This window comes from Spermophilus citellus (assembly GCF_964194105.1).
Source record: "Spermophilus citellus genome assembly, chromosome: 1".
Lineage (NCBI taxonomy): Eukaryota > Metazoa > Chordata > Mammalia > Rodentia > Sciuridae > Spermophilus > Spermophilus citellus.
This window is the reverse complement of record NC_138182.1, coordinates 155,439,850-155,465,525: the sequence shown is the minus strand read 5'-3', so window position 1 is coordinate 155,465,525 and position 25,676 is coordinate 155,439,850. Positions and strand designations below refer to the sequence as shown.

Below are 25,676 nucleotides of genomic sequence, written 5' to 3'. Positions count from 1 at the left end.
AATCATTTTACCTGAGCAGTAGTTACTCTCAAGTGTTTCACCAATTAAGATGTCTGTGTTGTACTCTGTGTAAATTACTGCTGTGTAAAAATTCAAATCCATAAAAAGGCACCCCCTATGCTAAATTGTTTTTTTCTAGGTTAAAAAAACAAAAAATAAAGGAGAGAGACAAGAGTGGAGGAGATAGAAGATAAATACAATAACTATATAGTATATCAGATGGTGAAAAGCATTCTGGAAAAAGTAAAGTGGGCAGGGAGGTGGGCAGGACGGTGGAGCCCAGAGCAAAAGGGGGAGCCAGAGGCCAAGGAGCCAGAGGCTGCTGGGGATTTGGGATCACATCTGTTGAGAGCCTTCTTGGGCTATGCCTTGCCTGCCTTGCTTCTAGGAACTGATTAAGGCCTGAGAAGCCCTAAGCACTGATAGGTAGAATTCTAAGTAAAACATGGCTAAACTCCTATAGATGAAAGTCTACAAAGTTCTTTTTTAGTTTGTTTATTTATTTATTTATTTATTTTTAAAAAATCCAATATTAAATTGCTGGGGAAACCCCATTCTCTTGTGGGGGGGTGTTTTTTGTGGCCAGGGCCTGGGATGGGACTTTGACCTCACTCTTGCTATTCCAGCTCTGATTATTTTACTCACCCCACATCCCACACAACTGGAAGCAGGTCCTCTTATTACTGTTGTTTCTTGATGAGGAAAATAAGACTTACAGGAATGGGGAACTTGCTAAGATGGACCAAATCACATCACAAGTGTGTGTCAGAAATGAGACACACATGAGCTTCCTTTTGGCTCTTCCTGGCTTCTGAGGATGTGTCAAACACTGGGGGTGGGGGGGAGTGGTGGGGACTCTGGCAGGGCCACATAACCAGAAGAAATAAATCAAACATCTTGTTCAACCTCTGGTGCTGAAGTTGCAACACAGCCTGAAGCACAAGCACATGTTAAGACTCAGTGAGCAGGTCAGCTTTCAAGGGTGGGCTGCCGGGATGGAGCTGCCCCAGGAACTTCTGGCTGCAAGGTAGGCACCCCCCAGGAAGGTGGGAAATGGCTGCTACAAGTGTGTCCTGAGGACCTGTGTTTTGACTGAGGGGCACTAGCTATGTATGCTAGTGCTGCTGGCTCTCCCAGTCACTGGTGTGTTGGTGGTGGTGAGTCCGTCCACTTGGGGCATTGGCCCAGTCAAGCCTCTGTTCTTCTGATCCACTCAGAGCCTGGAGAAAGGCTGGATGTAGAAGTGTTGTCCAAGGGAGGGCCTGACCAGACCACTGGCATGTGGCTGGGAGCCTGTCCTGGGGGACCCCATCCTAGGGGTCCTGTTTTGGAAAATCTTGTCCTGGTGGCCTTGTCCTAGGAGATCCTGTTCTGGGGGGCCTGTCCTAGGGGGCCAGTCTAGGAGAGATTGTCCTGGGGGAGCCTGTTTTGGGAGCCTGCCCAAGAAGGCTTGTCTTAGGGCCGCCTGACTTGCTTGTCCTCTGATGGGAGGCAAAAGAGCTTGGAGAAGGGAATTCTCTTGGGGACTCTGGCAGGGACTCTGATATCCCCAAAGTCATCCCCATGGGTGAATCTGTTTATTGTAGGAGAACTGGTGGAGGTGGGAAGAGAATGGGAGGAGGAGAGGAAGGATGCAGGAGCAGGAAGGAGCAGGGTACTGAGTCCGTAAAGGGGGAGACCTCAAGCAAGTTCCCTGCCTGGCAGCCCTTTGAGGACCTGCCATTAGCCCCCAGCTTGCCTTCCTCTTTGTGTACCTTGTCTGTCTCCTCCACAGCCACTCTTTGGGGTAGATGAGAATCACCGAGAGCCCTGTCTTCTCATGTTCCCCTGCATCATATACAGAAAAAGAGATTGTCACTAATCCTTGCCCTGGCTCCTTCCTTTTGGCACTGCTGCCCTTCCCTGCCCTCCACAGAGGTATCAAGTATGTGAAATGAGGCCCAACAGGGGGACTATGTGGGTCACGGGGCCCCAAGCACACCGCCACTGCCTTTGCCTCTCCACTTGAGGACTCTACCCACTTTCTACTTCAAGAACAGTAGGGGACCTCAAAAAACTTAATGGAGGTGGGAGTGGGGGTGAAGCATGCAGAGCAGAAAGAAGAGAGAACAGGGACCCAGGAGAACAGATTGCTACCCATAAAACATAGTGGGGCAGACACAACTTACACTTACACCCTTCTTCTCTGGGCTACTCTAGGACCATCTTACCTTTATGAGAAGATGAAATGACAAGAGGCAGAGAGAAGGGACCCTCCTTGGATCACAGAAGTGGGGGCTTACTCCACCCCAATCCTCATGCCATCCTTTCTCACTGGCACCCTGTCTGATTCCTCACCAAGAAAACAGCTCTATGGATGATGTGGCCAATGGGGGTCCTGGTCCAGGTGGAGAAGGACTGGACTTCAGACACAATACCTCCTTCTAGGAAGGCAGGACAATTAGAGGAAAGGTCACTAGAGGAAAGAAAAGAGTCTCTGCATGTTTATCCTAAAAGTTTGTGCTGTGACAAAATATAGGGATCAAGATACCTGGGAGCTTGCCTGGGGCCTTTAGCACCCATGTCTACAAAGCCAGGGCTTGAGCCAAGTCATGGGTGTCTGGGAGGGTAGGTGGAGATCAGAGTCCTGGATAAGGACTTTCCTGTTGTGCTCATCATAATCAACCTATGGTCTGGATCTTCATGCGGTTGAGTTTCCTGATCTCTCCCCTGATTTCCAGATCTTTGCTGACAGGTCCCACCAGAGAAGTTTGCAGAAGAGAAAGGAAGGGGGTGGGATTTAGATTGTGCTGTTAATCCCAACCAAATGCCAGTGCCTCTGTGCCAGACATCCAGGAAGATGTTCTCATCCTGATGCAATTGTTGGCCTGTTGCAAGAGAGTGGGCCAATCTTGGGCTCATCAGGATCAGATAGCTTGGGCCTGAGTAGGTGTGTACCCATGCTCAGTTTCTATCTCCCACCTTCTCTGTGACTCAGCTACTGGGCGCTGTTTCCCAGCATCCTAACAGAAGTGGACCTGAGTGACCAGGTATGGTCTCATACATGTCTTCTCTCTGCACCTTTAAATCTGGTCTTCCTTCTTTCTAGAGCTACACATGGAGAGAAAGTTCTAGCATGACCAGAAGTCTTTAGGTGTCCTCTGGGAGGATGAGAGAGCACACTAGAGGTTCTGCTGCTGTTAGTGATGCTCATAGTAACAGCCTTCTCTGCCCTGGCCATGTGTCTCCTGGCTGCTGTCTTCCTTCTGGAGATCTGTCTCTTCTACCCTTTCATCCCATCTGTCCATCTGGGACACAGTATTGTTCTCTAGTGGTGGGTGGGGTGTTGGCAGCAGTGACTTTTTGTCCTTCAACATTTTTATTTATTTTATTAAAATACACACACACACACACATAAATTTTCTTTTTTGGTACTAGGATGAATGGCTGGTTTAACATATGAAAATCAATAAATTTAACACATCACATAAATAGACTTAAAGATAAGAACCACATGATTATCTCAACACACGCAGAGAAAGCATTTGACAAAATGCAGTATGCATTCATGTTTAAAACATTAAATAATCTAGGGAGAGAAGAAACATAACTCAACATCATAAAAGCTACATATAACAAACCCAAGGCCAACATTATTCTAAATGGAAAAAAATGGAAGCATTCTCTCTAAAAACAGGAACAAAATGGGATGCCCCCTTTCACCACTTGTATTCAACATAGTCCTTGAAACCCTAGCCAGAGAAGTTATGCAAAAGAGAGAAATTAAAAGGGAACAAATAGGAAAAGAAGAGCTAAAGTATCCCTATTTGCCTATGACATGATCATATATTTAGAAGACTCAAAAAGCTCCACCAGAAAACTTTTAAAGCTCATGAACGAATTCAGCAAAGTAGCAGGATAAAAAATTAACACCCATAAATCAATTGTGTTCCTATACACCAATGATAAATCAGCCAAAAATTAGGAAAACTATCCCATTCACAATAGCCTCAAAAGTAAAATAGTTGGGAATCAATCTAACAAAAGAGGTTAAAGATCTCTATAAGGAAAACTACTAAATGCTAAAGAAAGAAATTGAAGATCTTAGAAGATGGAAAGATCTCCTATGTTCTTAAATAGGCAGAATTAATATTATCAAAATGGCCATAATACCAAAAGTGCTATACACTTTACTGCAATTCCTATTAAAATCCCAATGACATTATTTAAAGAAATAGAAAAAGCAGTCATGAAATTCATTTGGAAAAATAAGAGGCCCAGTGTAGCCAGAACAATCCTTAGCAAGAAAAGGGAAGCTGGAGGCATCACAATACCAGACTTAAATTATACTACAGAGAAATAATAACAAAAACAGCATGGTATTGGAACCAAAACAGACATGTAGACCAATGGAACAGTATATAAGGCACAAAGACAAACCCACATAAATACAGTTATCCCATACTAGACAAAAGTGTCAAAAATATACATTGGATAGCGTCTTTAACAAATGGTGTTGGGAAAACTGGAAATTCCTTTGTAGCAGAATGATCTCTCTCATCCTCCAAAAACCTGAAAGTAGATCAAAGCCATTAGACCATAAACCCTGAATGTACCAGAAAAAAAAAGTAGGCCCAACACTCTATCATGTTAGCTTAGGAACCAACTTCCTCAAAAAGACTCCTAAAGTACAAGAAGTAAAATCTACGATCATTAAATGGGATGGTATCAAACTAAAAAGCTTCTTCACAGCAAAGCAAACAATCAAGAATGTGAAGAGGGAGCCTACAGAATGGGAGGAAAATCTTTGCCACCTGCACTTCAGATACAGCATTAATCTCCAGGATATTAAAAAAAAAAACCTCAGAAAACTTAACACCAAAACCCCCCAAATAACCTAATTAATAAATGGGCAAAGGAACTGAACAGGTACTTCACAGAAGATGAAATATGAATGACCATCAAATATATTAAAAATGTTCAATGTCTCTTACAATCAGAGAAATGCAAATTAAAACTATACAGAGATATATGATCTCATTTCATTCAAAATGGCAACAATAAAGAATACAAGTAACAATGAGTATTGGTGACCATGTGGAGAAAACTGTACACTCATACATTGCTGGAGGGACTAAAAATTGATGCAACCACTTTGGAAACAGTATGGAGATTCTTCCCTTGGTTCTCAGAGGCCCCAGAGCCCTCTGCATGGGCTCATTTTGGAGATAACATCAGTATATGCTTCCCTGTCTGGACACGTGCTGGGAGGAGAGGAATAAGAAGTAAGAGATAACAGAATGACTCACACTCCTCAGGATTATTATAAAGATAATAATTTTTCCATCATGGCATTTAATCTTTTCACCTGGCCTCAGATACCTTCCTCTGGAACAGGTTAAAGGACTGATTAACAAAGGGAATACAAAAAAGTTCTCATCCTTGGGTTTGCTGTGCTGGAAACAGAATTAAAGGAGGTTGTGCCCTCTTTTCTGGACTTACTCCCTCCTTCCCTTCCTCACTCCTTCATTACAGTTAAGCAAATCCTCAACAAAATGCCAGCCCCTTGGGCTATTTTAGATTTCATTTAAAATGAGGTTCAACTGAAGAACAGAAAGGAATGGAGAAGAAAATGTACGCTGCATACTTCCCAGACTTGGAGACACAGGGTCAATTAGTGTTTATCAAATGACTAAAAAGAAAAAGTTGAAATTCCTGCCCTCAAGTGGTCCCTATTAGCTTACATTAAATAGGTGTTTGGAATGATCTTGAACATTCAATTGATCCCTCATTCACACTCACTCCTTCTGTTTCTTAGAAATACACCTGCGTCCCAGTGGAGCCATCAAAGCCCTTTGGTAAACAAAGTAGACAAAGATGGTGGCTTTGTGGACTTACAGTGTGAATGAAGACCAAACAAGAGTAAAGAACCTGTTATCCGTTGGATGGTAACTTTGCCAAGTAGAAAAATAAAAGAAGGCAGGGAACAGGGAGCACTGGGTTGTTGCAATTTTCGGTGAAGTGGAAATTTGGAGGGGCATGGCGGAGGGGTGCGGATATGTGGTAGAGATGTGCAAGTGGTGGAGACATGAATGTGGTGAAGGCATGTATGGTGGAGGTGTGTTGTGGATGCCATCCTGGTATTATTCCTCCTCAGGCATGTAGCTGCCTCATGGCAGCAGCTGTCCTCAACTCTTTGTCACCGACCGTGGGTAGGGGCTGTCTGCCCCATTGGGACCAGAATAAAGTTTAAGCCTCAAGGCTGCTATAGGGATCATTTTCAAATAGATCAAAGTTCCAATCTCCTGGTTTCCCTCCACTCCTTCCCACCTTGCTTCCTTGTTCAATCAGAAGAAAAGTTCTGGGCCTACCGAACTTGGCTCTGCTCCTGTTCTTCGATTCTGCTTCAATCACACTGGCCTCCTGCAGAGGAGGTACAGGAATGCACCACCACACCTGGCTTTATTTATTTTTTATTAGTATTTTTTAACCTTGTTTTGAATCTTTTTTGGTTTTTTCCTTATTTCTCAATTTTAAAATTTTTCTTTCTTTTCATCTTCTATTTCTCTTTGAGTTTTTTTTTTCTTTTACTTTTTTCATTGCTATTTTTTTTCTTTTACTTTTTTCTTTGATCTGGCTGTTCTCTGTTTCCTAAAATGGTCTTCCCACCAGACCTCACCTCCTAAACCCTTTGCTCAAGTGTTGCCTTCTCACTTATCTTACTCTCACCTCTGGTCTGCTTTATTTCTTCCACAGTACTGTCACCTTTTAATCATGAGTGGTATGTGTCACAGGAAAGCAGGGAGCTGAAACTCCAAACCTCAGTTCTTGTGTTCCTATGAAAGAAGATTTAAAGTCAGACATCAAAAGCCATGCAAGAGGACTTTATTAAGTAGAAGTAAGGTGAAAGTTAAGTAAAAATGAAGTGAGGCTCAAGCAAAGAGCATTCTCAAGAGAGAGAGAGAGTGGGCCTCTCCGAGAAGAGAAAGACAAAAGAGACAACATTGTCTCTTAATTTTTTACTGTTTGGAGTTTACCGGCAACCTTCACCAATCAGGTGTTCAATTCCTCCTTCCCATGGGGCAGTGGAGTTTTTGACAGTAGTAAGTCCTCTCCAGAACTGTCTTGGTGGCCAATCTTTTTAGGGGGGCTTCACTTACAAGTCAATCCCATGCAAATGTGGGCACTGGGTCAGTAGCTGGTCAGAATTTCCTTAGTGCACTTGTGCTACTAAAGAAGCCTTCCTTTCCAGAGAAATGAAGCCAAAATATAGCCATAATTTCTGGCTTCACACTAATCTCCACGAACTCTGTCAAGAGTTAGTTCCATTAATCATTTTCTCTTGGTGAGTTTTCCAAATAGCATCTTTATTTTTGTTTATTTTCTACAGATTAACTGCCACCATTTGCTTTCTTTTCCACTTTGAAAGTAATTTAAAGAAGATACTAAAGTAATTTAAAGAACACTTTTGACCTTGCTATGCATTTCACTGCTCATTATTACCTACTTTGTAACAGTAAGGATAAAAAGGAGGCAAATCATAGATAGGGAAAGTTTGACTAAACTGGGATATAGGTTAAGCCTTGAAATATGAGGCAAAACCTCACCCAGCAGAGGTTGGAGAGAACTGAAAGAAAGACATTTCTGGTGTGTTGAGGATCCAACTTGGGCAGGGGACATTTGGAAGAAGGGGAAGAAAACAATGTGGGGAACATGTAGGGTGAACATCATGACAGAAGCCAGGGTGAGCAAACATCTTGGTTGGTTCTAGGCTGATTGTTTATGTGTTAGTATAGAAAGTCCCTTATTTTGGGAAAGTCCCTTATTTGGGAAAGACCTCTGGGGGACACATTGCTCAGTGATAGGTATTTAAGATTGAGAAAGGCTTGGGCTACTCTGGCAAGTGTCCTACACTCTGCAGTATTTTGTATGTTTAGACTTGGCTGAAATGTTTATTAGGTTGTATTTTGCATATCAATTTTTCCTAGGCTAGACTGTGGATGTCACAAAGGCTGAGATTGACCTCTTTGTCCTGTTTGCCATAGCCTCCCCAGTGCTCAGCATAGTGCCAGGCAAATGCTAGGCATTCAGGAGTTATTTTTTACATGAATGAATAAAATTTTAGTAGACATTTCTTTAAATTCTACTGAAAAAAAAATCTGCTGTGCACTTTTAGAGATATTGTTGTCCCAAATGAACAAATATTTTGGACAAAAATTATATTTCTAGTGGGAGGCTGTCTTGAAGACCACTATATATTGTTATATGACAAATGGCTGAATAGTAATGCTTTGGCTGATGAAGATAACTTACCATCTTGAAAAAGTGTCATGAGTAGTTTTTATTTTTTAAATAGTTGTGGAGCTATGGCTTGGAGAGGATCGGAGTCATCATTTGTTTCCTAAATCTCTCACCCAGGACCCCAGCATGACTCAGAATTGATGGCTACTTCCTCAGTTTTTCTTGACTACAACTTTTTTTTATTAACTCATATTAGTTGTGCATATTAATGTGGTTCACAGTGATATTTCCATACCTGCACACAATGTCCATTGACAAATCCAACCCCGCCCTTTCCCCCACCCACTTCCTAATCTCTGTAATCACTGTTCTACTTTCAGATCAACTTGTTTTTTAGTGTCTACGTACAGGAGAATTTGCAGTTCTTATCTTTTGACAACACTTGCTCTTTTTACCTACATGCCCAAATGAAGTTTATTTTTTTTTAATTTAACAACTTTACTACTGTATATCTTGGTATTATTCTAAGTCAATATACTTAAAGTTTATTGTGTACTCTTTCAAAATATAGGTAAAAATCTTTTAAAAAAATTTTTATTAGTTGCTCAAAACTAATAAATGATCTTGACATATCATATATCATACATTTGATTCAAATGGGGTATCAATTCTTATTTTTCCCACGTGTACAAATTGCAGGATCACATTGAAATCTCTCTTGAAAAATTTTTTGAATATGGTTTTCAGAATATGTTCTGTTTCCTAATTTGTCTTTCTTTATCTATATGGTGGATTTTTCTTATCTACTTTTTTTGTGGGGGGACAGTGGTGGGGAGCACACGAGTGTTCCAGGGATTAATTTAGGGGCACTGGACCACTGAGCCACACCCCAGCCCTATTTTGTATTTTATTTAGAGACAGGGTCCCACTGAGTTGCTTAGCACCTCGCTTTTGCTGAGGCTGGCTTTGAACTCACGATCCTTCTGCCTCAGCCACTGGGATTACAGGAATGCACCACCGCACCTGGCTTTATTTATTTTTTTATTAGTATTTTAAACCTTGTTTTGAATCTTTTTTTGGCTTTTTCCTTATTTCTCAATTTTAAAAATTTTCTTTCTTTTCATCTTCTATTTCTCTTTGAGTTTTTTTTTCTTTTACTTTTTTCATTGCTAGGTATTGAGCCCAGGGCCTGATGCTTGCTGGGCAAGCACTCTACCATATGGGGAGCTACACCTCTAGCCCTTTCTTGGGGGAACATAAATGTTATGCTCATTTATTATTATATTCCTTCTAGTTTAGGCTTCATTTGTGATAACAAATTTTTCATTTATTTTAATTAGTTCCTGAGTTTTTCAATTTTTGATTGCTATCATTCTTTTGTACCATATTATTTCTTAATGTCTTTTTGAAAGAAGTTACAGTTTGATCTGTTTTGTGGGCATATTTCCATATGTGAAGGAACTTTATCCCACTGTTTTATTTTTTCTCATAATACTGCATGGAATTTAACCTTGATTTAAAAAGTTAGTTTTTCTGTATATTTAAAAGGAGGCCTGGTTAGGATAATTTTTCTAGCTTCATGGAATTCCTTCTTGTATTGTTATTTTTGTGAAGCATTCAAAAAAGTGCTGGCTTTCTCTGTGATTTGTGCTTTATCCCTGATCTTTCAGAGCACAATCAACAGCTCCATCTGAAAATTGGCTGACTGAACTTTTCAGTAGACAATCTATTGGCAATTTTGTGGTTCTCTTGTTTGTTTGTTGTCAGACACCCCTTTTCTTCACTCCACACAGACCCTGGTTACACAGTGTTCTTGAAACTTAGTATTTTGTCATTATACATTGGTACTTTGGGTTTGTGGGGAAACTTGTGACCTGATTTTGTTATAAATATTGTCCATGAGATTCTGATACCTAGTTGCTCTATCATGTCTCTATGAGGAGGCTTTACAGGCAATACCAAGTTCTGAGAATTCTCTAGACTTAAAAAAAAGGGGGATGGGAGAATTAAAAGTACTATCTATCAACACAGGTAAATTATTTTATTATCTTGAGGTGATAATAATATTATATTATTTAATATTTCTATTGATATAATTGTCTTGAGGTGATAATAATATTATTATATTATTTTATATTTCTAAATATAATATTAAAAGCCAAACATGAAAGAAATTAAAAGGGAAAAATTAACACGTAATAAAGAAAATTGGAAATCTGTGTAAAATATAGCAAAAGACAAAGCATAAACAGAAAAGTTATGCAAATCATAACCAACAGGTAATGTTCTTAATATTTGTTCTTTTACCAATTAGTCTAATAAATGAACTTCTGATTCATAAAGGAAGAAATAAAATGGGCAATAAGCACAGAAAATTCAAATTGAAATGGCATACTATTTTATTTTATTTTTTACTATTTAAATTCAATAACAAATTTGCAAGGTTAAGAAAAATAAATTGGCATAAATTTTCAGGAGGACAATTTGGTAGTATATGTAAAATTTAAAAGAAACCTATTTCCTCTTACTCAAAGATTATACTTCCAAGAATTTACCCTGGAAAAATAATTATTCAAATGTTACAGAGATGTATATGTAAAGAAAGTTCACAAAAGCATATTTATAAGAGAAACCTGGAAAAAATATAAATATGGTTCATTCACTAGGGTATTTGTTAAATAAATAATTGTAAGTTGAAATAACAGAATACCTTTCAGCCATTATAAATAGTGATGTAGAATTAAATTTATTGATATAGAAGTCAATGATATATTGAATAAAAACCAAAAAAAAATTAAAACATGTCATAATGTGGTAAACAAACAACAGATTTTATTTTATATATGAGTGGTGTGTGTTAGTATGCAGGAAAATTTTGGTCAGTTATTTGCAAGAATATTGATGCTGGTTACCTGGAGGGTGGGTTGCCTGGGAAAAGGCAGGTGATGAGCAATCTCCTTAACTGCTTTCTTCCTTGCCTGAAATTATTTAATAATAAACATGTATTTTAATACATGCTCATGTATTATGTTTAATAATGAACATGTATTATGTTTATAATTTGAAAAACAATTTCCATTGAAAATTTACAAGGACAACTTCTCAAATAATGAGACCTGATTTATCTGTTCCCTTTGTCTGAATTAAAGTATGTAATCTACAATCTGGATGACACAATTTAAGACTTAATTATATGTTTTAGTCATGCCTTACTCACTAATGATTTTGTTAGTGTTACTCAAGCCTCCCCTACATTATATGCAGCTCTCTAAGACTGAAGAATGTCTTTCCGCTTCTTTTGCTTTTGGAAGCAGTATAATGATCAATCATTACTTGTGAAAAAGTTAAACACAATTTTACATTCTCCCATAATTCCTTAAAAATGTTAGTCAGCTCCTTCCTCTGGTTGTAAATGTGAAGTAGTCACAAGAGCACTTGTGCTTATTCTTTTGTACCTGTGATGGGCAGAATAATTGCTCCCCAATGAAGTACACATCCTAATACCCAGAACCTTTAACTGTGTTTCATAACATGGTAAAAGAGAATTAAGGTTTCACATGGAACAGGGATCCTTATCAACAGACCTTACAAGAGGGAGATTATTTTGAATTATTTGGGTGAATGTCATCACAGGAAGGAGACAGAAGAGCAGTCCTGAGTGATGTGCTGTGAGAATGATTCAGCTTGACATTCAAGGATTTGAAGATGGAGAAGGGCCATGGGTGAGCTAAGGAAAGGAAAAGGCAAAGAAATGTATTTTCTCCTAGAGCCTTCAGAAGGAACATGGCCCAGCCGATACTTGGTTTTAGGCTCCCAACACCTGTGTCAGACTTATGATTTGTAGGACTGTAAGATAAAAAAAATGTGTATTGTTTTAAGCTACTAAATTTGTGTTATTTTGTTACATCAGTCATAGAAAATTATATAGTACCCAACTGAGCTATGAGCATTTTAATTTCCAAACACAGACTCAGTCCAGAAACAACAACCACAACCACAACCACAACCACAATAACAACAAAACCCTTCAAATTAGTCTTGGAACTAATGAAAACACCCTCTTCCATTCAGTGCCATTTGGAGTTGGGGAGGTGGGATCCTTAGGGAGTGAAGATGCTTGATAAGACAACCTTACCACTCCTTCTACCTCTGTCTCAATCCTGTTCTCTATAGATTTGATAACAGAGGAACCAGGACCTGTTTGCCTGCCATTTCCTTCCTAAATTCTGCATCTGTGTATTTGGCTTTCCCTCAGTGTGCAACTCAGTTCAGAAGGAACCAGAAAGAGTCCCATTTTAATTCCACTACACATGCAAATGGTAGTTCCTAAATAAACATAGTCAGCCCTTGAGATTGGCCTATATGTCAGAGTTGCTATTAGAACACAATGTTTTCATTATATAAAGCAAGATTTCCTACCCTTCCATAGTCTTTCTTAAGAAATTTTGTGCAAATAATGGTTGCCAAAGACCTTGCTGAGCTTACTTTCATTTTGCACCAATTTGCTACATGCCCAAACTGGAAAGTAATGAAGATGGAGTTCTTGGTGTCTATCACATGCCAAATTTCTTCAGGGAGGCTTACATTTTATTAGCATAAAGCCAGAGGTTAGTTATCCATATCACAAAGCATGATACCTGAGGGTGCATCTATTAGTAAAATGCTATTATCTCCACAATCCTAATGTAATACCTAAATGACTGGGATTTAATTACTCTCTTGTGCTGAGAAGTGATGGTGATTGATAATTAAGTACCAAGGAATTTATTCCTGTTAGGCAAGTGGTGGCGACATGGTGGCAACTTAGAACAAAGCAGGAAAGGAACATCAATCAGGTGCTGGGGAAACACCTGTCAATCAGCGAGATCTCCTTCTAAGGCCTGTCAATCAGCAGGACCCCCTGGCCAATCCTGGAGTTCAGCCAACTCCCCTGACCAACTCCAAAGGGACAAGGGATGCTAAAAACACCTTTTTCTGTCCCAAGCCCTTCCCTTCCTGCTGTAAGCCCCATATAAGTCCAGTCCAGTCGAGCTTCCACGCGGTTTCTCCTGAGACCCTTCTCCTGTCCACTCTGTGGGTCTGATCGAGTTCCCACCGGGGAGTGATATATCTCAATAAAGCCTTGTTCGGTGGCCCTTTTTAAATCTGCCTCTTTTGGTCGCTGCCCTCCTCGCCTGATCTGACAATTCCTTTCAGGGATTCTTCAGGGATCATTTCTGCTCCATCTGAAAGTTTGATTTCTTTGAATTTAAATTACACAGACTCAGTTATTGAACAAAAGCACTGTTTTAGTGGGGAAATTATCTTCTTAGGCATTGATATGGGTGATATGGTTGAAAGATCTGGTCTGCATGTTTTGGGAAGTGTATTATATAGTTAAAAAATGCCTGGTCCCCCATAGCGCATCCTGGTCTTGCCGCTTACTGCTTCTGCTCGTAGAGGCAGCACTTTGTGAATGGAAGCTCTGGCTGTGGCCCCAGCCTGACCTTGTGGGGGTCAGGTTGGCAAGAGTGTTAGCAGGGCCTGTGGGATTGCCACAACAAAACCTTATCACACAAGCCTCTTGGGATCCTCCCTGGAGGGTTTTATAGTAAACTTAGAAGAAGAAGAAGAAGAAGAAGAAGAAGAAGAGGAGGAGGAGGAGGAGGAGGAGGAGGAGGAGGAGGAGGAGGAGGAGGAGGAGGAGGAGGAGGAGGAGAAAGAACCCAAACCCCACCTGATGTTTACTTCCTATGATAATGAAAACAGCCACCAGGGAACTTATAATGAAAGGATCATTATTTGCAAAGAGTGGGCTAATTAGAAAATCTCAAGTACATCCATTAATAGAAATGCTATTATCTTGATCAGTTCCAATGTGATCATCTAAATAGAGTTCTCCTCTCTGGAACTAATTACTCTCTTGTGCTGAGAAGTAAGGATGATTGTTGATTTAGTACCAAGGGATTTATTACTTTCAAGGATTCTTCAGGGATCATTTTCTCTCCATCTGAAATTTTGATTTCTTTGAATTCAAATGATATAGACTCAGATATTGAACAAAAAGTGCTGGTAAAATGAGGAAATTATCTTCCTGGGCATTGGGAAGGGTGATGGGGGTTGGAGAATCTGGTTTGCATGTTGGGTGAAAAGTATATATGGAGTTAAAAAAAATGCCCAGCTCCCCCATTCTTGGCTTCAACTCTGTGGTGTGAGGCTGGCTTGGCAACCAAATGTGATATAACTTTATATTATTTTTTTATTTTTAATTAATTAACTTTTTTGAATTATAGTGTGATACTGATATATCTCATAAATGTCATTTGTATATATTTGTATGCATACACATATGGATAGGACATGTAAGTGTAGTATTTATTCTGAAAATAAATAAATTTAGACTTACATGAAAGCTACAAGAATAATAAACACCATATCCCACACTACGTTCTCAGCTTCTCTTGAGGCTACTGTTTTAAATAACCATAGCATAGTTTTCAAAACCAGTTAATTAAAATTGATACAATGAAAATAACAAACTATAGGTCTTACTCAAGTTTCATGACCTTCCACACTAATGTCCAATCCAAGGTTCCTGACTGCCATCTCTTCTTTGTTTCTTTGCCTTTCCAATGTTTCCTTAGACTTTGTCTTTTATAACTGGACCCTTCTTGTTAAGAATGCTACTTACTTCTCTTGTTGAATGACCCTCAGTTTGGGTTTGTTGGCTGCTTGCTCATTATGCAAAGAAGAACATGATTTTTTTTAAGAGAGAGTGAGAGAGGAGAGAGAGAGAGAGAGAATTTTTAATATTTATTTTTTTTTTAGTTCTCGGCAGACACAACATCTTTGTTGGTATGTGGTCCTGAGGATCGAACCCGGGCCGCACGCATGCCAGGCGAGCGCGCTACCGCTTGAGCCACATCTCCAGCCCAAGAACATGCATTTTTGACAAGAATGCTAATGAAGTGATGCTCTGCACTCTTCAGAACATCATATCAGGGAGGTGTATACTGTTGATCCATCTTATTACTGATGATGTTCATCTTGATCAGCAAGGAAAAGAATTTGAATTAGGAGATGATGGGGGAAAAATATGCCACAACCAGCCTGGGTGAGGGGCTGGGCTCTGCTTTGGGAAGTAAGCCTGCTTATTGGCATGCCTTCAGGGGGATTTTTTCCCATAAGGACTTCCCCTACTTGGATTCTGGCTATGGGAAACCCCTATCCCTCATTATAGGATAGAAAATGTGGCTGGCTAGACAGGCTTTGGTTTCATTAGTTCTGTGCTCTAATTCATTTTCTCTCACACATTTGACCATGACCTATAATAATAACAAGAAGGATGGTAAAAATAAACAACACTTACTGAGCCAGATACTGTTCACTAAATGCTTTCTATTCAGTATTTTTAACTTAATTCTTATGATGTATAAAGAAGATACTATTATTAAGTTCATGATTTTTTAGATAAAGGTATTGAAACAAAATGAAATTAAGAAGTTTATCTAGAGTTCCAAACTTCCTAAGAGATAGTGTCTGGATTTAAGTCTCCTGGCCCCACTCACCAATGGCCTCTCACTGCTGAAAGGTGAAAGGAGTCATTACACATACAACGACACACCCCCAGCACACGCTATACACTGCATGTACACATCACACACACACTTATACACCAAAAGCATGCGCACTTATGTACCACATGCATACACATCCACATCAAATATTATGCATGCTACACACCCCTATACAACACATGCCACATACACACATCACATACACTATATACAAACCATACAGATCCACAACCATGTAGCACACATCACATAATACTACACACACCCCCACACCACAAACACTCTAGAGACCTACAACCCTATAGCACACACCACACCACATACACTATATACATATATAGCACACACCACACACATATTACATACACATGCAACACACACACACACATACATACCAAATACTATACATTCTATATACCACAATAAACGTATCATATATATACTCACACGCTCATGCATATACCATACACACCCCAGGTACAAATCATATACATATTCATGCACTCTCATTGCTGTATACAGCAATATACATAAGCAAGAAAAAAGTTGTGCAAATGGATTTATCTCTTCCAGGTGTGATGCTCTGAGATTTTTGCCTTGTTTTCCTTGTTTGATTTTTTGAAATGCTGGACATTGCTCACTACATTACTGTTTCTCTCCAGGGGAAAAAAACACCGCCCAAGGTCAATGCAACTGAGAGAAACTAGCGCTATTCTCTCCTCTGTGTATCAACACAGGGGTCTGACAGCCTGAGGGTATGCCATGGATATTTCTGAGAAAATCTGTGATTATAGATGTGGAATATGGGTTACACTTTTTGGATTTCTCCACTGATTTTGAGGATGTTTTGTTCAGAGATTTGATATTTTTCTTGCTCAACAAGAGATATGTACTTTGACAAAGAGTCTTAAGATTGTGGTCTAAGACACTTTAAAATATGTTTTTGAAGAAAATTCTAGCCTCCTATAACCAAAGATTTTATAGCTAATTTGTACATTTTTAGGTGATGACCAACAGATTGAAAAATCCTAAGTCCTTTTTAGTATAGATTTGACTCAAAGTTTTGGAACATCTAAATCCTGGACTTCCAAATTAAGGCCTTTCTTTTTCCTGGATGGTAATCTCCAAACCCTTCCAATAAACTTCCTGATAAGAATGTCTTTGTTTATCTGTGGACTTGGTTCACCCCAGGAAATCTATGTTAACAACATGATTTATGATGGAGGCCTTGGGACATGTAGTGGGGATGGAGGTCAATCACACAGTGGTCAATCTGCTATTTGACCACATCCCAGTAAAATCCTAGGCTCAGGTGAGATTACTTAGTTGACAATAGTCTGTGTGTGTAATCATGAACAGTTGCTGGCAAAATGAACACTGTCTATACTGTTGCACTGGAAAGGCACAAGTAGAAGCCTGTATCTGGTCTTTCCTCGGTTCTATATGTGGTTTACCCTTGCTGATTTTATTCTTTCCCTGAGGAAAAGCTTCACTGAGGTATTGCTATGGTTTGGATGTGAGGTGTCCCCTAAAAGCTCACATGTGAGACAATACAAGAAGGTTCAGAGTAGAAATAATTAGACTATAAGAGTCTTAACCCATCAGTGAATTAATCTCCTGATAGGGATTAACTGAGTGGTAACCGAAGTGGTGGGGTGTGGATTTGGAGTATATTTATATATTTGTTTCTGGCAAGTGGAGACCTCTCTCTCTGCTTTCTGATCATCTTGTGAGCTGATTCCCTCTGCCACACTCTTCAGCCATGATGTCCTGCCTCATCTTGAGCCCTGAGGAATGCAGTCTGTTGTCTATAGATTGAGACCTCTGAAACTATGAGCCCCCAAATAAACTTTTCCTCTCCTAAAATTGTTCTGCAGATACTTTAGTACAGAAGCAAAAAAGCTAAAACATGTATACTTGAAATTTTAAAACTGCCTAATATTAAAGTATATGCTTTGATGAGTTTGGATGTATATGTACAATTGTGTTACCATCACCATGATCAAGGTGATAAATTGTTTCATCACCTGCAAAAATTTCCTGGTGTTCCTTTGTTTTGGTTTGTTTTTGATGGTAAGAACACTTAATATGAGATTGATCCTCTTAACAAATGTTTAAGTGTGCAATACCTTACTATTAATTATAGTCACTATGTTTCATAACATCAAAATGGAACCTATTTGTCATTTATAACTATAATTTTATATCCACTTATCAACTCTACACATGTCATCCTCCTCCCACCCTAGTAACGACCATTCTATTGTCTACTTGTATATACCTGACTCATTTTTAAGCTTTATTGAAGTATGATTTACAAAATTGTACATATGTATAGCATATATTTGATATATATGAACATTGTGATATATATATGTGTATATATACACATACACACACACACACACACACATTGTGAAGTGACTAAATCAATCAAATTAACATGTCTATCACCTCACACATTTATCAGTGTTTTTTGTAGTGAGAACATTTCAGTTCATTTTATTTAAGTTCTGCTATGGTTTGAATATGGTTTGTCCTCTTTGAAACTCATACTGAAATTTAATCCCCATCATTATTTATTAAAAGATGAGGCCAAGTGGAATCTTTAAGAGATTAGAACTGTGTCCCAAATAATGAATTTAACAATTCATTCAATTAATGGATGAACAGGTTAATGGGTTATTTCAAGTTTGGGTCCACTCAAGAGTGGGTCCAAAGCCATTTTGGCTAGGCCTATTGTCTGACTCTCACCATTTTGTGTTGCTGCCTCTGGATTGTGTCAACATGAAGGCTATAATCAGATGAGGCCCTTTGACCTTGGATCAGGACTATGAACCCCAAATAAACCTTTTCTCTATCGCTTACCCAGCATGTAGTATTGTGGGCAGAAAACAACAACAACAACAACAACAAAACTAAGATACTCTCTTTTCAATATATATTATCATTAAGTGTAGTCCATGCTGTACAATAGATCTCTATTATCTTGTCTCACTGAAACTTTGTACTTTTTGACAAACTCATCTGCCAACTCTTTCTCCTCCCTTGCAGCCTCTGGCAACCATCATTTTTAGATTCTACATATAAGAGAGCTCAGAATGTATTTGTTTTTCTGTGTCAGGCTTGTTTCACTTAGTATTTAGTTGGAGTTTCTGTTACAGAAGGTAAAACAGAACTTTTGGTTGAATCCTTCCTAAAACATACTGAATTGCTCTCAAACCAACAATCATCACTAAGTTGCTCCTTGAACATTTCCTTCCTTCCTTTTTCAGTACTCAACATTGAATGCAAGGCCTCACATCTCTATCACCAAACTATAGCTCCAGTCCAGATCATTTATTTTCAATAAAATAGAACCCCTGAACTTGGGCCTCTTTAATAGAAGCCAAGAGGATACTCAGGCTGCATTTCCTAAATTCTAGAGAAAGCCCATTTCTTTATTCAAACATAACTCTATACTTCTTCGTTGAGATTTGTCAGAATTGCCTTAGCTCCCAGACCACATCTGGAAGCCTGGTACCCTGTCCTCTTCCAGACTGGCAGTTGAAGTCTGGACTGAATGCATAGGCAGGAATCCAGCCCCAAGGTATGACCAAACTCATACATATTGGTGGGGGCGGGCAGGGTGGCTGTAGAAGGGCTCACCTCCAACCCTGCTCTCCAACCCACTCACCCTCATGTCTGGGAGCTTTCACCTGGGCCTGCTGCTGTAAATATCATCTATACTTTGCTGATTTCAATGCACCTTTTTAGCTTGGAACTCCTCCCTAAACTTGAATAGGTTCAATGGCTTGTCTAATAGGCATTTCATATGAAATATGTCAACTGAAATTCTGATCTCTTTTCACTCCTGGCTTGGTCTCTCTGGATAGCATCTTCCCTGTCTTAGCTGACAGCACCACCACAGTTCCATTTGCTCAAGCCAAAACATAGAGGCCATTCTGGATTGTGTCTTGTACTCACATCTGTAAATCCTTTCAGCTCTACCTTTAAACTAGAGCTCAAATCTCACCACTTTTCAGCACTACCTCTGCTACCCCTGGTTGCACTCACCTTCATCCCTGCCTTGATATGCCTGTAGACTCTTCAGTTTCCCTCCTCCTCTCCCTGCATCTTCCCTTGGACTTCTTGTCTATTGTTAACAACAGCTAGAGGGGTTGGGTGTGCAGCTCAGTAGCTCAGTAATACAGTGCTTGCCTAGCGTATGTGAGGCACTGGGTTCTATGCCCAGCACCACAAATAAAATGAACCAAACCCACAATAGCAACTCCACCACCATCACCAAAACCCCAGAACATAGCAGCTGGAGACAGCATCTTCCTCATGTCATCACTTAAAGGTAAGAACACCACATGTTATGGGCTGTAGAACTCCCAGTTATTGCCCATGACTGTGGTGTCACACATACGGCATTTTTAATTGTTGGGTAGGTTATGGTTTTGTTATGGGCATCAAAGGCCTTGATGCAATCAAATAACTAGTAACTGAAATTTAATTGAATATTATTCATCAACATCTCAACTATAGGTGATATTTAGTCACTGCCTGATGGACATGAGACTTTTATATGTAGACCAGCACAGCTTACCACTGAGTTACATCCCCAGCCCTTTTTATTTCTTATTTTGAGACAGTCTTGTTAAATTGCCCAGGTTGGCTTTAAACTTGTGATCTTCCTGTCTCAGCCTCCTGGTTAGCTGGGATTACAGACAAGTATCACCACACCCATCCTCTAGTTGCACTTTTATAAGTCTTCTAAAAAAATGTGTCAATTTCCTAAAGCAAGCTAGTATAAACAAGCTATACCAAGTCTTTTTATAAAGTTTATGCACAGCATAATACACTTAATTTAAATAATTATTCCAATTTTTTCTTTAAAGCTTATTTCTTACTAACACAATTTTAAAATAAGCATTTTCCCCGAAAATTCTGGTTTAACAGGCTGAAATTTTCCCAGTTCCTATTCCACTTCTTATTTTCCCTGCTTTTACCTATATTTTGAAATATTTTTCAAAAGATTTGACTTTGAATTATTAATGTGGCTTAATTCAAAGCAATTCCCTGAAAATGTCTAGCTGGGCTCTTCACAACTGCATATTTAGACTTGTCCCTGACCTTTTGATTATATTTTAATAAAGTACATGTGCAAGTATCCACATTATAGGAAAAATTTGCACTAAATCATAAAGATCTTGAAAAAGCCGTCATCAAGCACACTACGCACATAGCACATTATTTCCTATTCATCTCACCCCCTCTCTGACCCCATTTCTTTGATACCCCTCAGATTCAGCCATGGTGATACTCACAGCTGGGCTAGGCTTGCTCCTACTTCAGAGCCGTTGGTCGTGCCATCCACTCTGCTTCAAGTATTTTTCCTCTTGAATTCCTCATACATTGCTCTTCATCTTTTGGCTTTCCCTCAAATATACCTTCTCACTGAGGTCTTCCCTGAACAAACTCTTCAAAACTGGATTCACTACAGTCTTCTCCCACTCTTCTCTATATACTCTTCACCTACTTTCTCTCCATAGCAATTTCCACTTTCACATACCAGTATATTTTACTTGCTTATTTATTGTCTGTCCCCCGCATCCCCACCCTGGAATTTAAGCATCATGATGATAGCAGGGTTTTTCTCTTCCCCTTCTCTGCCGCCTGCTTTTTTCCCCTTTTCTTCCTCACTGTATTAGCAGCAGTGCCCAGAGCAGTGACTGCTACAGAATGGACACTCCTTAAACTCTTCTTGAATGAATAAGTGAATGAGTAAATAAGGCAAAGGTTCTGGGAAAGAAAGCAAGATGGAAAAAACTGCACCACCTTGCCTAAAATAGTACCCACACCTTCCCAAGGCTCATCCTCTATCCTTTTAATTTGCTTACGTGTGAACTGAACAATGACAAACTTGGATGTGCCCCAAATGACCATGATACACACACACACACACACACACACACACACACACACACACATTGTTTTTTTTTTTTTTCTGACTCAGGTGTTTTGGAACCACACTTTACAACAACCAAAAACAAACAAACAAACAAACAAAACACCTAGGTTAAATAGTGGTTGGAAACGCAACAACAAAACCTTCACTACTGGCCCTCTTTTTGGATGTTAACGGATTTTGGGCCCTATTTGGGATTTTTGTGTTTAGACAAAGCTTTCAGGGTCAAGGAACTGTTTTCTCTGAAATTCTACACACCTAACGGGCTGCCATGTTTCAGTGCAATGAGAGATTTGTCCTTCCTGGGGACATTGGAGACTTTTTAGTTGTTATAACTAGAGTCTTGGGAGTGTAGCATATTTAATATTTATTTTTCAGTTTTCGGTGGACACAACACCTTTATTTATTTTTATGTGGTGCTGAGGATCGAACCCAGTGCCCTGCGTGTGCCAGGCGAGCACATTACCACTTGAGCCACACCCCCAGCCCCATTCTCTTTTCTATTTAAAATAGCACCCCTGGTCTCAGTCCTTTATGCAAGGATGGCATTTGTTGCTACCTGTGTAGCTACTTGTTATTTGTTTCCTCCAGTTAGAACTAAGTGCAGTTTGAAAGTAGAGTTTTCCTACTCTGAGCCTCTGACCAGTGCCATTAAATATAAGGAACTCTTGTCATCTCTTTGTTACCTATGTCCACAGGGTGAGAGTTTGAATGGCAGGGATGTTTTCAGATTTTCCAAATCTGTTCAGCTCCTAAATTGCCGTTAGCGTGCAGCAAGATGATCAGTGAGAGAGCCATTTGGAAATCTGAGTCTGTTCAGTTCTTGAATTTGGGAAATGAAGTTCAACTAGGGAGAGTTTGAGAATTTGGGAAGTGAGGGAATCTTTTTTGTCAAATAAATCAGACACAGGGAAGAGATAGGTAGGTCAAACATGAGAGCAGAGCTTCTGGGGCCATTGAGTCCAAATCTGAGGGGACAGCCTGGGTGTTACTCCAACTGGACTTCCAATTGGCAGTCGACTGCTATCTGGGGTGAAGACAGTGGTACCTGGATTTATTAGAGGGGATCCTCTACTTGGAACACTATGAGGGAAAGGGATTGCATAATGCCTCTTTAGAATGCCTCTCATAATTAAAATACTTCTGCACTTAAAGGTGTAATCTCTATTATCTGGAAAGTTTATCTACCTGGTGTTGTACCTGGTGGATACAAATCTGTGAGGCTGTTTAATCTAAGTACCTCCCAGTGGGCTCCTCTTTCCAGCTGAGGTTTTGCCTGTCCAGAGTAGCCCCTCCCTGACTGTCTTTTGTCATCGCAGAGTTGACACTGCTAGAAGAGGTGCCCGCTCAAAGGTGAAGTCCACTAAGCTGCTTGAGGTTCTGAATGCTTTGGAGGAGGAAGAGTCTGGCAACAACAGGGAGGAGATTTTCATTGCGCCTCCCGTCAATGCTGCAGGGGACTTCACAGATGAGGATTCTGGGGATGAAGATGGCCGGCGAGGTGCTCAACTGCCTGGCAGTATGCTCCATGCGTCCGTTGTGTCTGAGGACTCTGGCACTGGGGAGGATAATGATGACCTGGAGCTGCAGCCAGCTAAGAAGAGGCAGAAGGCAGTAGTGGAGCCTCAGCGTGTCTGGACCAAGAGAGATATTCGACCAGAATTTGGCAGTTGGACAGCATCAGATCCGCACATTGAAGACCTCAAAAACCAGGAACTAAGTCCCGTAGGCCTCTTTGAACTGTTTTTTGATGAAGGAACAATTAATTTCATTGTTAATGAAAGCAATCGTTATGCTTGGCAGAAGAGTGTCAACCTGGGTCTCACAGCCCAGGAATTGAAGTGTGTTTTGGGCATTTTGATTTTAAGTGGGTATATCTCCTATCCAAGGAGAAGGATGTTTTGGGAAACCTCTCCTGACTCACATCATCATCTTGTAGCTGATGCAATTAGAAGGGACAGATTTGAACTGATCTTCTCATACCTCCATTTTGCAGATAACAATGAACTTGATGAAAGTGATAGGTTTGCCAAGGTCAGGCCCCTTATCGTCAGGATGAACTGCAATTTCCAGAAGCATGCTCCCTTGGAAGAGTTCTATAGCTTCGGTGAGTCCATGTGTGAATACTTTGGGCACTGGGGATCCAAGCAGCTGCACTCAGGGAAACCTGTGAGACTTGGCTACAAAATCTGGTGCGGGACAACCAGCAAAGAGTACTTGGTGTGGTTTGAGCCTTCACAAGGCACATTATTCACCAAGCCAGACAAGGGCTTGGATCTCGGAGGCAGTATGGTCATAAATTTTGTGGATGCACTTCAGGAGCGTGGCTTTCTGCCATACCACATATTTTTTGACAAGGTTTTTACAAGTGTCAAATTGATGTCCATTTTGAGGAAAAAGGGGGTGAAGGCCACAGGAACTGTTCGTGAGTACAGGATTGAGCGATGTCCCCTCAAAGATCCCAAAGAGTTGAGAAAAATGAAGAGAGGCTCATTTGATTACAAAGTTGACGAGAGCGAGGAGATCATTGTGTGCCGCTGGCATGACAGCAGCATGGTCAACATCTGCTCCAATGCTGTGGGCATAGAGCCTGTGAGGCTGACTAGCCGTCACTCGGGAGCAGCCAAAACACGAACTCAGGTCCACCAGCCATCACTGGTGAAGCTGTATCAGGAGAAGGTGGGGGGCATTGGCAGGATGGACCAGAATATTGCCAAGTACAAGGTAAAGATCCGGGGCATGAAGTGGTACTCGAGCTTCATTGGCTATATTATTGATGCTGCCCTCAACAATGCATGGCAGCTGCACAGGATCTGCTGCCAGGATGCACAGGTGGACCTCCTTGCCTTCCGGAGATATGTTGCCTGTGTGTATCTGGAGAGCAATGCTGACATGTCCTCACAAGGGAGGAGAAGCAGGCGGCTGGAAACTGAGAGCCTCTTTGATATGATTGGGCACTGGATTATCCACCAGGACAAGAGGACCCGATGTGCCCTCTGCCACTCACAGACCAACATCCAGTGTGAGAAGTGCCAGCAAGGCGTCCACGCCAAGTGTTTTAGGGAGTACCACACCCGGTGATGGCAAAGGTATGCTTGTTTTGGTTTATAATGGGGTGTCTACAGATAATTACATCCAGTAGTTAGAGCTCTCCTGTTTTATTTGTGTAGGAAAAAGGACCTGAATTCTCAATGACTTGGTTTTGTATTTTCTCCTTATCCCCATTATTATTATCTTTTTTATTATTGTATATGCCTACATGTAATATAAAGTAGTGTTTGTGTTAGTAATCATGAATGTTTGCAAATCTGTATTTTGTACCATTATTTATTTAAACTTATCCAAATAAATAAAAATCTTGCTTCGGGGTATATTTAAGTTCTGACAAGAATGATCAAAGGGGCCAGTTGTGGGAGCGCACCCCTGTAATCACCCATAATCACAGTGATTAGGGAGGCTAAGGCAGGAGGATTGAGAGTAAATAAAATACAAAATAGGGCTGGAGATGTGGCTTAGTAGTTGAGTGCCCCTGGGTTCAATCCCTGTACTTCTCACCACATAAAAAGAATAATCAAAGAAAAACTGTATGAATGGCACAAAGTTTTACTATTGTATGCCATGGTTTGTTATCTAAAATATAGGCCATAGTATATATTTCTTAATTATTTATTTCATATTACTTAAGACTGTCCAGGGATAGTTAATTCACTTTGCATTTATTCAGAGTGCTAGAGTTTCCGAGTTCATATTTTCTTGATAAAAGTATTTCCCTAATGTACATATATATGGAATCTATTTTTATAACCAACACAACATAGGATGTTCAGCATAATTTGTTAAGAGCCATATGTATTTTCCACTTATTTAAAGCCCAAATTTATAAATTCCTGAGCTTAGGGTGAACTTATTGAAGTAAGGAAACATTTTTATGTTGGAAAACCTGGTGT

At 40.0% G+C, this 25,676-nt stretch overlaps 1 protein-coding gene across 1 annotated transcript; it reads left to right on the top strand.

The window, feature by feature from the left end:
- Window positions 1–995: 995 nt before the first annotated feature.
- LOC308652320 (piggyBac transposable element-derived protein 2-like) lies at window positions 996–24,810 on the top strand (the record flags this gene model as incomplete). The annotated part of the gene is made up of 3 exons (XM_081300064.1): window positions 996–1,027; window positions 5,798–5,880; window positions 22,994–24,810. The coding sequence occupies 3 exons, from the start codon at window positions 996–998 to the stop codon at window positions 24,808–24,810; spliced, it is 1,932 nt and encodes a 643-aa protein (XP_081156190.1).
- Window positions 24,811–25,676: the final 866 nt, after the last annotated feature.